The sequence below is a fragment of the Harmonia axyridis genome, chromosome 3, assembly GCF_914767665.1.
Source record: "Harmonia axyridis chromosome 3, icHarAxyr1.1, whole genome shotgun sequence".
Lineage (NCBI taxonomy): Eukaryota > Metazoa > Arthropoda > Insecta > Coleoptera > Coccinellidae > Harmonia > Harmonia axyridis.
In genome coordinates this window covers 49,687,022-49,700,125 of record NC_059503.1, presented here as the reverse complement: position 1 = coordinate 49,700,125, position 13,104 = coordinate 49,687,022, and the positions used below count along the sequence as shown (strand labels likewise).

The 13,104-nt window shown below is 38.4% G+C and overlaps 1 protein-coding gene across 1 annotated transcript; it reads right to left on the bottom strand.

The window, feature by feature from the left end:
- Nucleotides 1-4,499: 4,499 nt before the first annotated feature.
- On the bottom strand, nt 4,500-5,015 carry LOC123675074 (histone H2A). The gene has a single exon (XM_045610318.1). The coding sequence runs from the start codon at nt 4,963-4,965 to the stop codon at nt 4,591-4,593; it is 375 nt and encodes a 124-aa protein (XP_045466274.1). The 5' UTR covers nt 4,966-5,015; the 3' UTR covers nt 4,500-4,590.
- Nucleotides 5,016-13,104: the final 8,089 nt, after the last annotated feature.

Sequence of the window (13,104 nt, the reverse complement as noted above, 5' to 3'; positions counted from 1 at the left end):
CAGAACTTGTAATAAGCGACAATAAAAACTACTTGATCTGTTCATTGCTACCATACATGCATTACAAACACAATTAATTGTTGGCTGTTCAATCAAATACCTATTTATTGGAAACCTCGAACGCTGATTGGCTTGTTATGAGAATAAAATTTTTACATCGTGATACGTATACCGTGTAATGCTGAGTGACTGTGACGTCACATCCGTTGCCAGTGTTAGCACTAGCGGTTTCACCCCCCTGCTCTAAAGGCTGTCGTGTAACTTTGCCAAACCCCTCATTTGTAAGAATAACCCTTTTTACAGTCGCGGTTTTTGTTGCGCGTGTCACAGTATTGTTTCGCTATTTTGATCCACTCTGCTTATGTAATTGAAAGATTTGCGCGAGAATAAGTTATTATGATTCGATTTTCTAACGTTTCCATATCACATTCATTCTCAATTTCAGAAGTTCATCGCACCTGCGCCAACTCAGGAGATGGCAATAATCAAAGCAACCTGTTTTAATATGCACTGAAGGAATTCAGAAGTTACCTCACTAGGGAGACATTCTACAGGAGCATCGTTCAGAAATTTTTATTGCTCCGGAAGGAACACTTGACTTATTCGCTTTGTATCCAACATTCTGCCTTTTCAAGTATCTATGCTCGCTATTTAGCATAATGCACTGGACTTATTTCATCTTCACTCGCACACCAGTTTATAAAAGCTTCGTACGCTTTTCGGATAGCTACTCGAAGTTCTGCCTTCTGGTGGCGTGGATTCAAATTCACAGTCGAACATTATCCGTTGAAATCGGCGATAATTTAATTAATGACTCAACTGTCGTCAGTATTATCAAAACTTGATTATTGGTGTGATAGATCGTTAAAACTGTTCAAGTATTCTAATGAAAAGTGTTTTTGGCCACAATGGAACGTATGTTCAAAGGGAAAATTAACAATCCGCTGAAGTTTACGGTTCTTAGTGACAAATTGTAGTTTAGTTATAAGTAGATTATAACGATATACTGTGATTGGTAGGTGTTACGATTAACCTATAATGTGGTAGGTAGTGGAGGTAGTTTGAGCCCCCCTCCCCAGGGACATGTTTTGCTATATATAGTTAGTAGCCTAACGTTTCTGAAGATCACATCGTTGGCGAAACGATTCGAGTGTGGTTCTACATAATTCATCAATCGTGAAACATTTTCATCATTCTCTACCTCGTTGAATTTTTCATATCGGGATGATATAAAATCATCCCGCGTGCTTTCAATTCCCGGATCCCAATTAACCGTAAAAAAATTTCCTTTTGTAGGTAAGATATCATTCACTTTACGCATTTTCAATTAGGTGTTCATGTTGTTAAGTTACGACTTTTATTCCTAGATTGTCGAACTTGTCGGATTGTCGGATTCTTCAGCAAGTAGAATTTTTGCAGCTTTTCGTCGATACATTTTCCTTACTACAACACGAACCCTAGCATTTTTCAAACCACGGGAGCGTTATTGATAGGTGTAGCATTCCTACCTGTTTGTGTGAGTTCGAGGTATAGCGAAAGATGGTAAGTTCGCGAGTGAACAAGTGAACAATTGGTGGCTTCATTCGGAAACTCCCGCATTATTCGTCGATTTTATATTCGCTCGAACGCATTATGTTAGAGCTTTTCTACACCGCCCTTGAAAACCGAAAGTTGGAGCTGAAATACAGGGTGTTTCCTAAACATGCGGCAAAAATTCAGGGGGTTGTTCCTTGGACTATTCTAAGAATATTTTGTCCTTTGATGATTTTTGAAAAACCTATTTGTTTCGAAGATATAGGGGAAACAAAATTTCAGATAATAACATTTTATTATGAAAAATTACATGAAAATTCAACTCAACCTACAAAAACTGTTGAAAATGACCACCTCTAGCCAGCATACAAGCATCCAATCTTCTCCTCATTGACTGTCGAACCCTTTCAAAAACACCAGGATCATTTCTTATTAAGTTACACCCAGCAATGATCCGATTTCGCAAGTCTTCCACATTTTCTACTGGAGTGGTATAAACTAATGATTTTAGATGGCCCCATAGGAAATAATCTAAGGGGTTTAAGTCCGGGGAACGAGCAGGCCATAAATGAGGTCCACCTCTTCCAATCCAAATTATTATTAATTATTGAACTATTATTAATTTTAAAAATATGAAAAATGTTGTTCGCCCTGTATCTTCGAAACAAAGAGGTTTTTCAAAAATCATCCAAGGACAAAACATGCTTAAAATAGTCCAAGGAACAACCCCCTGAATTTTTGCCGTATGTTTAGGAAACACCCTGTATATCCCGCACCAAGGGCCCTGTGGAGAGGCTATGTTTTCTAACCTGACGCCCATCAGGTAAGTTATAATGTTAACCACAATTTTAGACTTTAGTATCATTTTCATATGTTTCGCTGTCGCTTATACAGTCCACCATTTCTCCACTAATTTAATGAACAATCGGACTCGACTTACCTGTTGCAACCTCGTAGTATAGTTATTTTTTATTGAGTTTGATTTCATTATCTTTTACTTTTGTTTTATTTCATTTTCAAAAGATGAAAGCACCAATTAACATAGCCCCATTAGTTGACATAACTATTGAATAATACAAAATAAATAAATTGTAGCTCGAAAGTAACTCCGAAATCCATCGTTGCCACCGGTACGATAATTATCGAATTATACGATAATTTATTCGATTCGATAAATCGAAGTTTGAAGGTCTAGTTAACTAGAATAAGTCCTTTCCTACTGTTCATAGTGGGGGACTGTTTTACAAATTTGTTCATTTTTATTCGAAAATAGACCATTATTCAGAACAACCGATTTCGTAAATTTCTTACCTGATCTCCCACTGTATTATATTATGTCTTTCGACCCGATTATCTCGTCGGTGGGTTGCGATCGACCCGGGTCTAATAGCTACCTAAGCCACTGTATATAGGGTAAATGCACTGGTTAGCCGACCGTCAGTGTCTCTCGACTCGACCATTCCGTGATTTGAGATAAAATAATAATAAAATATATCTTGTAGTGTAAAATATTTCCGCCGTACGTGTTTTCTCGACCATTGCTACCCTTTCAAGATAGTTTGCATAGTAGGGGTATAGGTCAAAGTTTTCGCGCTGAAATAGTATATTGTGCAACAAGTGGGGAAAGTCCAACTTTTCTCGCGAGTTCACACGAGCGAGAAAAGGACATTCTCCACATGTTGCACACTGTACTTTTCCTACAACTGCACAAATTTCAATAATTCAAGTAATGGACTTGATTCAAATTAAAATGGCCTTCGTTGACAGTATGCGCGAATTTATTGCGTTTCCATAGAAACGACTCAAAAGCCCAATTACATTGGTCTACCAAGCGAGGTGTGGGCAAAGTGCTGTGAGAAATAATATTTCCCACAGTATGAGCAATACATAGTTTTGAAATTGAGTAAGCTATGAAGAATACGCTACTTTTCATAGCAGTTGTGGGAAAATGTATATTATTCGACAGTCGCGAACTGGTATTGGAGAATTTTTACCTTTTATTTCTCGACCAAAGTGGTCGACAACCAATATGTAATTTCAATAATTGTTTATTTCAACCGATATATTTCTGTTGGATCATGTTCGTTTTTTTTTTTGAATATTAGTTTGCGACCACTGAATTAACGTTGAAACATACTTATTCTACCTTTCATTTATTCTCGGTCGAGAACCAATTTGATTGTATAGTATATACAAAGCCACTTGAACTAGTCCATAAAAACGCTCGGCCAGATGTCTCTTTGAAATGGAAACCGCGATCCGCTAAATACCGGGGGTTTATTCGAAAGTATTGTTAGGCAATAAATTCACTGGCCCCAAAGGAATTTCTGGAAACTTGGACAACCCTTGAACATATAATTGAAATATTCTGGCTTCCTCCAAGTGACTTTGGATATACTATACTTAATTCTCGACCACTTGTGGTCGGTGTTTTATATACTCATTAGTTTCTGAAAAGATATTAAGAACAAAATAACCAAATAATATTATTTAATATGAGTTCCTATTTTGAAATACTTATAGAAAATGAAAACTTTTGCAGAATAATTTTTTTACGTTCCCAGTGTTTCTTACTCAATTACCTCATCTGAAATCCATCTGATTGATATAAATATAAAATTTTTAAGTGAAGACGAGAAGTGAGCAGCCACTATTATTAGTGGTCGAAAACAAACAAAAAAATGGTCGAGAACTCTGCGGCATGGTCGTGACCCGAATGTTATTCAGATTTTCTCTGTTTTCACATTTCGAAGGTTGAATGCGAAGAGAACGTTTGAAATTATATGACAAATTATTTAAAACTAGCCAAAGAATCGATGAACATCAACACCTTTAAAATTAGTTTATGATTAGTTTATGTGTGAAAAAGTCGTACCCGAAATCGATGTTTTTGTTAATTTGGTCGAAAATCAGAGCATTTACCCTACTTACGAATGTCAGTAGGACCGTGAAATTGTCGCAATTTTATTATACCCAAAGTGATCAGATGATAAAAAAATCTTTTCAATGAGGAAATATTGTGGCCCTGAAAAGGGCCGTTTCACATACAGATTGTATTTATGATTTCTTTTCTGTCTTCTTTGGCAAGAGGACGGCTTGGATATTCGGTAAAACACCACCTTGAGCGATAGTTACTCCCGATAGCAATTTGTTCAACTCTTCGTCGTTTCTGATTGCCAGCTGAAGATGTCTGGGAATAATTCTGGTTTTCTTGTTGTCACGTGCTGCGTTACCGGCCAATTCCAAAACTTCGGCGGCTAGATATTCCATAACAGCGGCTAGATAGACGGGTGCTCCAGCTCCAACTCGTTCAGCATAATTTCCTTTGCGTAATAAACGATGAATACGACCAACTGGAAATTGTAATCCAGCTCGGTTGGAACGAGACTTTGCCTTACCCTTAACTTTTCCACCTTTACCGCGACCAGACATTATAATATAATACGGGAATATGGGAGAGTAAAACGATTGTTGGGCTTTGATAATTCCTCGAAACTTGGAACTTGGAACTTCGTTCTCTTTTGCAGTCAGGCTATTAGCCTTTTACTGCTCAGTCTCAATATGATTTACCTCTGGTGAGCTAATTTGGTCTGCTCTAGCAGGTGGCAATATGCCACTTCAGAAGGTTTGTGTAATTATCTCTGTGCCAGTAAGGGTTTGGCTCTAATACACACTTCCTAGGGAAGTGCCATCTTCGGTCTTTTGTGTTTCCTAGGGGCTTTTTCATCATAGTCGCAAGCCTTCCTTATAAGATGGTTTGCGTGATTTTTCATTTTGTTGAAGGTCTTCACGCTCAGATCTATTAAATGGTCGTCTAAGAATGGTATATGCAGGTCTTCATGTATCCGTACGTTGCTGACAAACCATGGTGCATTTACGGCCCGTCTCAGGATCGTACTCTGCACGACTTGAAGTCCCTGCAGATGCGTCTTTGCGGCGTATCCCCAAGCTGGGCATGCGTAAGACATGACCGGCCGAATGGTGGACTTATAGAGAAGAAGCTTGTTGGAAAGAGACATTTTGCTGCTTTTGCAAAGTAGCGGTTGCAACGCTGCCGCTGCTGTCTTTCCCTTCGTCACAGCTGATGTGACGTGTTGTTTCCAAGTAAGCTTCTTGTCAAGTATCACTCCCAGATACTTGGCCTCGTCTTTCCATTCGATCCTCCTACCGAACATTACGACATGTCCTATGGGATCTTTTTTCTTTCGACTGAAAAGAACGGCTTCGCTCTTCTCAGGGTTTACTTCGATTCTCCATCGAGCAAACCAGGATTGAAGTCTATAGATGGCTTCCTGTAGATACTTCGTTGCCATTTTGGGACACCATGAACTGGCAAGAATGGCAGTGTCGTCAGCGTACAGTGCCATGGAGGTTTTCACCGTTTTTGGCATGTCGGATACATATATTGTGAATAATATTGGAGACAGCAGAGATCCTTGCGGAACTCCGGCTGAAAGAGACCTCTCTGAAGACAATACTCCGTCAACTCTGGCTCTAAACTTGCGAGAATGCAGGTAAGAAGCTAGAAGTTGGACCATGGAGAGTGGAAATCCGGCCGCGAGCAGTTTGTATAGCAATCCTTTGTGCCATACTTTATCAAACGCTTTGGCCACATCCAAGAACACAGCTCCTGTGACTTGTTTGCGGTTATATCCATCCGTGATTTGTTCCACTACTCGGAGCACCTGTTGCACAGTGGAGTGTTGGCTTTGAAAACCAAACTGTTCCAACTGTATAATCTTCTTTTCTTCTGTTATTGTCTTCAGTCTTTTCAGAATGACCGCTTCCGTAATCTTCCCTATGCACGAGAGAAGACTGATAGGACGGTAGTTCTGCGGGAATTTAGCATCTTTGCCGGCCTTGTGGATTGAAACCACGTTGGCTTTCTTCCATTCCTTCGGAAAGTACCTTAGTCGTAGCGTAGCATTGACTATATTCGTCAATGCTACTAAGGCTTTTCGAGGGAGGTTTCGCAACGTCAAGTTAGTGATGCCGTCTGGTCCTGGTGCCGTTTTCACTTTACTCGACATAATAGTGTTCTGGATTTCCTGAACGGTTGCGAAACCAATAGCTTCCGTTGATTCCTTTTTCAGGTCTCTTCTCACTTTGCGGTTGACGTCCTCGATGTGGTCCAAATCCGCATAGTTGTAGGTACAACTGCATTGGCTTTCGAGGTTATCCGCGAAAGCTTCAGCCTTTTCTTCTGGACTATATACCATTCCTTGTAAACCGTGAATCGGTGGGGTTGGTTTTCTATCTGAGTGCAGTGCTTTGGCCATCCGCCAAACACTGTTGTCTTCTGTGGAAAGAGAGATTAATTTCTCTTCCCAACGATCATTCCGGACCTTTCTGAGAGCCTCCTTGACTCTAGCGTTGAGCTGATTGAACACTCGACGGTCCTCAGGGCTGAGTGTGTTCTGAGCTCTACGCCTCGCTCTATGCTTCTCCCTGATAAGCTCCTTGATGTCTTCTGGGATCGAGTTCTTCTGACTAGGCAAAGAAGAAATTCGTGTTGAACCGTCCAATGACGTTTTGATGATTTTCGTGAGGGACTCGACGGCTGAGTCCAGTTCCTTGAAGTCATATATGAGTCTAAGTGGACCCATATTCGTCGTCATTTGTTCCTTGAAAACCTGCCAGTCTGTCCATGACTTGGTTTTTGGCGGATCCACGTCGAATTCATCTCCAAGATGAACCAAAAAAGGATTATGATCGGAACTCAGCTCAGATATGGCTGTGATCCGATGAACTAATGGGATGTTCTTGAACATCGCGATGTCCAATACATCCGGGCGACCTATCGGTCCGTAATGAGTTGGCTCATTCGGTGCATCTATAACGATTTCTTGGTTATTGTCCGCAAAATCGTTCAGTGTTCTTCCACTAGCATTTGTGATTCTGCTATGCCATGCTGGATGCTTGGCGTTCAGATCGCCTGCCATCAGTGTCGGAGTTCTGGGATCGAAAACACGCCTCAAGTCCTCATTGAGTAGTTTTCGGCCCGGTCTATTATAAGCGGCAATCAATCTTATGTCACCGGAGTTGGTGTACACGGTTATTGCGTTGGCTTCCAGATGCTGAAGATCGGGTAGATCTATTTCCGAATGAGCAATAGACTTCTTGATCAAGATGGCTGTTCCACCTTTTCTCTCGTCATTCCGGTCCCTACGATAGGTCTGGTAGTTGCGGATTTTCAGAGAGAGGCATGGTTTGAGGTGGGTTTCACACACCAGTGCTACATCCACTTCATGCCTGTTCAAGAAGTCTTCGAACTCGTCCTTTTTATTGGTGATGCCGTCTGCATTCCAGACCACTATCTCCAGAGATTTTGGCTTCCTTCTGTACTCCAGTGCTATTCCAGAAGTTTGATCATCTGGTTCATCATGACCTGGAATGTGGCCATGAGTTTTTCAATTTCTGCCTTTTTCGGAGAAATTTTCTTAGGCGATTTTTTCGCCGTCTTCTTCGTTTTGAACGCTGGATTCTTTTCCTTCGGGGTCTTCTTCTCGGGTTTCTGCTCTACTTTGGCAGGAACCGTCCTTTTTGGTGCCGAAATGGGTTTGGCCTGATCTTTCTGTGAGACGGCCGGCTTTGAAAAGGAAACCGTCGGATTCCCCTTTGAGGGATTGAGGGGGCATCCCTTGTAATTGGCCGGATGAGGGCCATTACATAGAGCGCATTTCGCCGGGCTCTTTTTATCCTTGGGGCACTTCGTCACCCCATTGTGGTCCTCTGCGCAGGCAACGCATTTCCTTGGTGCGTTGCATCTATTTGCCGCATGCCCGAATTTCTGGCACCTATGGCATTGGCCCAGACCGGGTTTTCTGCGTAATGTTTCCACCTTAACGCAGACATCAGCGGCAGTTTTTATGTCGTAAATACGACTTTCGTCTCGCGGCAAATGGACTAGAACCAGGGGGGTTGGCTTTCTTTCTTTGCCGCTTTTCATCCTAAAGGCTCCCGTTGGGTGGAAGCCTTGTTTCTTCAAGTCCTCTGCGACGGTTGTCATCTCAACCGTTTCAGGTATTCCCCTCAATACCACTTTTAGAACTTTCTCCTCAGGAAGGGAGAAAGAGTGATACGGGAGATCTTTCTGGTCGAAGATTTTGGTGATTCTCCGATAATCGTCGGCTCCAGCGGGTTGTATTCTGACCCCATCTTTAATATTCTGACTCCTCAGAATATTTATTCCGCACTCTTTCAGGAACCGTATTATCTGCGACCAATTTTCCTTGGTCCGCAGGATAATAGGCGGAACTCTCGTCTTTTTCTCATCCGCAGCAGCCGGTTTGGGTGATACCGGCGCCTCAGTCCTCCTTTTCTTTTTTCTACTGACGAGTTGGAATTCCTCGTCATCCTCGTCGTTTGAGACTTTTTCATCTGCTTTGTTGTTCCCCTGGATCTGATGGTCGACTTCCATCTCGGTTGTCGCCTCCTCATTTGTCGAAGTTGTTCCTGAGGGGGCGTGGCCTATGCTTGAACATTGCGTGAGCAATGTTTCAAGTTGCGTATTTCTACGGCTGAGGGCAGCTACTGTCTCTCTCAACTCCCGTATTTCAGCCATAAAACCCAGAATATCCTCATTTGTGATTGGTCTGGTCACCTTATTCTCCATTTTTTATTTATTTATATATTTTTTTTTTCACTGATAACTAGTACTGAAAAGTACTTAAAAACTTCTTGAGCCGTAACGAAACACAACATTCACTTAACGACTCAATTACTACGTGTTTCACCACGTGTTCACTCTCTCACTTTTTGCAACCACGTGTTTCACCACGTGTTCACTCACTCACTCTTTGCGCACTTCGCTGCGCAACCTTCACTCTATAACGTCTAACACCACTCTTTTTTCCTGAATCTTCTAATCTCATTAATTCCTCGAAAATGTCCTCGTATACATATATATATACTCGCGGTTTCGACCAATCAGCGTAGTACGTTCCATACTCTGAATGAGGTAGGGCTTAGTATACTAATTTCATACATTGAATGCCATTGATTGCCATCCATAGAGTTTGAATTATTATTTGTTTTTTTGTTTGTTTTTTTATTTGCATACAGTCCCAATATATTTGATAATTGGTTCCGCAAACAGCTAGAAATTAACAGGAAGAAAAATACAATCGCACAGTTGACTATGCAGGTTTAGTCATTTCATTTGAATCTTTCACTTAATGAAACATTCGTCTGTAATATATAAATCATCTAGTGCTGCGATCACTATTCTGTAAATGACATCTATCATCTGCGTATAGAGCTAGCATATTCCTTGACCTTTTTGGGGCGTTGCATATGCAGATGTTGTTGATTTTGGGCTTAGAACTGAACCTTGAGGCACTCCTGCTTCCATTTGTCTGGTGGGGATATTACGTCGTCTATTTTAACATAAAAACTCTTCAGAATCCGAATAGCTCGAGCGTTCTATCAGATACGGATCAAAATAATGATTTTGACTAATTTATTCGGTGTGATGTCATTTTGATGATGACATCAGCATATTGGATTCCCTTCACTTCTAGGTACTGTTGTTGCCTAGTGATACCGGCAGCTAGATAGGTCAGGAGAGGAGTTTTTTTTCATCTTTCGTAGAAGTAGATTGTGTGATATTAACTACGTCCTTTGGGGAGACCTCTGATTGCTTACGGGCTCTAGAGTTTCCGTTAATTGAAGAACACGTAATGATTGTAACAGCATGATATATGTAATCTTTTAGCGTTAGTTACTCTGAGAAATACAGAGTTGAAAATTACTACACAGCAGAAAGGATGCCCCAAGAATAGGATCGAAAGAACAGCTAGTAGACATCCTAATTAGGAAAAAATCTGGGTAAATCTTTTTACGACATACATATTTAAATTTTGAGAATATACAAGATCCGACCCCAATTAAAATAAACTTCCTGGAGTATGCGACTGGAGAACTATGATATCATCTAACATATAAGATCCCCAATTAATGGGGGCCATTTCTATCGAGACTCCTCCACCCCTACTCAACTCTATCTATAAACAACTGAACGGCTACTGAAACGAAAAAAAAAGGTTTCAATATCAGAGGCAACAATCTACACAACAGTTGTAGAATCTATTTTAACTTATGGCTGTGAATGCTGGCAACTTCCAGAAAAAAAAGACCATAGACAAATTAGAGATGGACATTTCGATAAGATCTTGTAGAGTTTCCAGATTGCAACATATCAGGAACGAAGAGATAAGAAGGGAAACTGGGCGGGATTTTACAACGGTAGAACGCATGGAAACTAAACAGTTACTGATATTATTTATATATATATATATATATATATATATATATATATATATATATATATATATATATATATATATATATATATATATATATATATATATATATATATATATATATATATATATATATATATATATATATATATATATATATATATATATATATATATATATATATATATAAATCGAGGTGTATGTTTGGTTGTCTCGTCTTGAATCATGATTTTCTTTGTTGGTTGAAATATACTATATATATATATATATATACTATATATATATATATATATATATACTATATATATATATATATATATATATATATATATATATATATATATATAATGCAGTACTCTTACTGCTCTTGCCGGATGTAAGCATGAGTTGTTTTTGTAGCTTTCCAACTCTGATTTTGTAATTTGTGTGATTTTAGCCTCCTGAAGAAGAACCGCACCTTGGTTCGAAATATAGATGAACAGACGATAGATTGTTGATCATTGATATATATATATATATATATATATATATATATACAGGGTGAGTCTTTGACTTGTACATATATTTTAACCCAAGATTCCTGAGGTCAAAAGAAACACTTTTTTCCTTTACCATTTTTTCCGATTCGGCCCGGTTAAAAAGATACAGGCTGTTGAAAATCGTTAAAAAAATGTGATTTTCGGCTATATCTCGTAAATGGTTGTATCGAAGGAAATGATTTTTGAAATATAGCTTTTTTTTGATGTGATACATCTTCTCCGAACACCAGATTCCATACACATTCTTCTGTTTCTTTGTTATGAACATAACATACCATAAAAATACCAGAAATTCGAAGAAACCAACTCTTAATAGTAATTTGAACGTTCATTGAAGAATATTTGGCTAATTTGAAAAATAAAAGTATTCTTCATATTTTCTCGTACAAAGCGCCGTTTTCGAATAACTTGATCTTAAAAAAAAAAAATTATCTGTGAAATTCAAAAAATTGGGTACTTTGGCTGAATGCAACTCTGTTCTATTGTGGAAAAAAAAACCACAGAAATGAATATTTACTATGAAGTCATGTCTCAGATTTAAGAATTGAAGTACTAGCCAACTTAGTTTGAAAATGAAGTTATTTGAATAAGCTCACCTCAACTCCTCGATTTGATTAAAAATCACTGAGCTTTGGCACAGCTCTGATAATAAGAAGATACTTCACTAAAATCAACATTCTTTTTGAAAAGTCCAGATTATTCATAAAACCCATGTTTAAAAAAGTTTTCACAAAATAGTCCCATTATAATGACAACAATCAATATCCCACTAAAGACTGCTGCTATCGAACAATACTGTATTCTTCTTCGGCTCATTCAAACTCACATCGAAACATAGGACTAGGTACATACTAGACAAATTTTCATGTGATTGAGATTGAATACTTTTATTCTTTTGCTATTCCATAAATTCATCCTAAGAGCTTATGATTGACATACTTCCAAGAGGGCCATAATTGTTTTAATGTGAAAACAAATTAGGTGAGTTGAAAGAAACCAAATATTCTATTGTGGATATTTACATTGAATACTTCTCATTTATTTTCAATGCCAAAATCAAGATGAATTAAGTAGTAAAGTTGGCTATAATGTAGGTACACATTAACAACAAATTTGATTACAAGTGGAGTCTAACATTTTCCATTGATTACAGAGCCAGAATATTTTACATATTTCCATATTTTCATACTGATGGTTTCAAAAATATTGATGCATTTCAATATTTTTATGAGATAGTTGGAACAAATCAAATGCTTCATTTCATAACAAATATCTTATAACAATAACAGTGTAAACTGTAAACTGTAAATGAAAATTTTAGGTTAGAACTTAGAACATAGATTATTCGAACCGAACTGCTGTGTTTATATTTGGCATCACTCGAAATTTGAAATTCAAACTTAAAACCACAGATTACTATAGTCTGTGTTAGATCTTTCATAGATGAATATTATTTATTTGAGATTTTAAGGTTAATTCTTGCACGAAAAATAAACAACGATATCATATAAATGAAATATAATGAATGAATGGATATGAGTATCAGAGCTAATATGGGTGGTAGCGAGCTCAATTCGTTATAATTATCGAAAATGAAATAGAAATCAAGAGAAGAATATTTAATCTTTAGCGTCAACGAAATTGGAATAACTCATTTATTTGATTATAAACACTACTTTGTTCAACAAATGGAATGTTAAACGTGAGTTTATGATGGTTTTTCTAATTTCGTAGCTTATTTCCAAGGTTCAAGAGGTATATCTTATGCT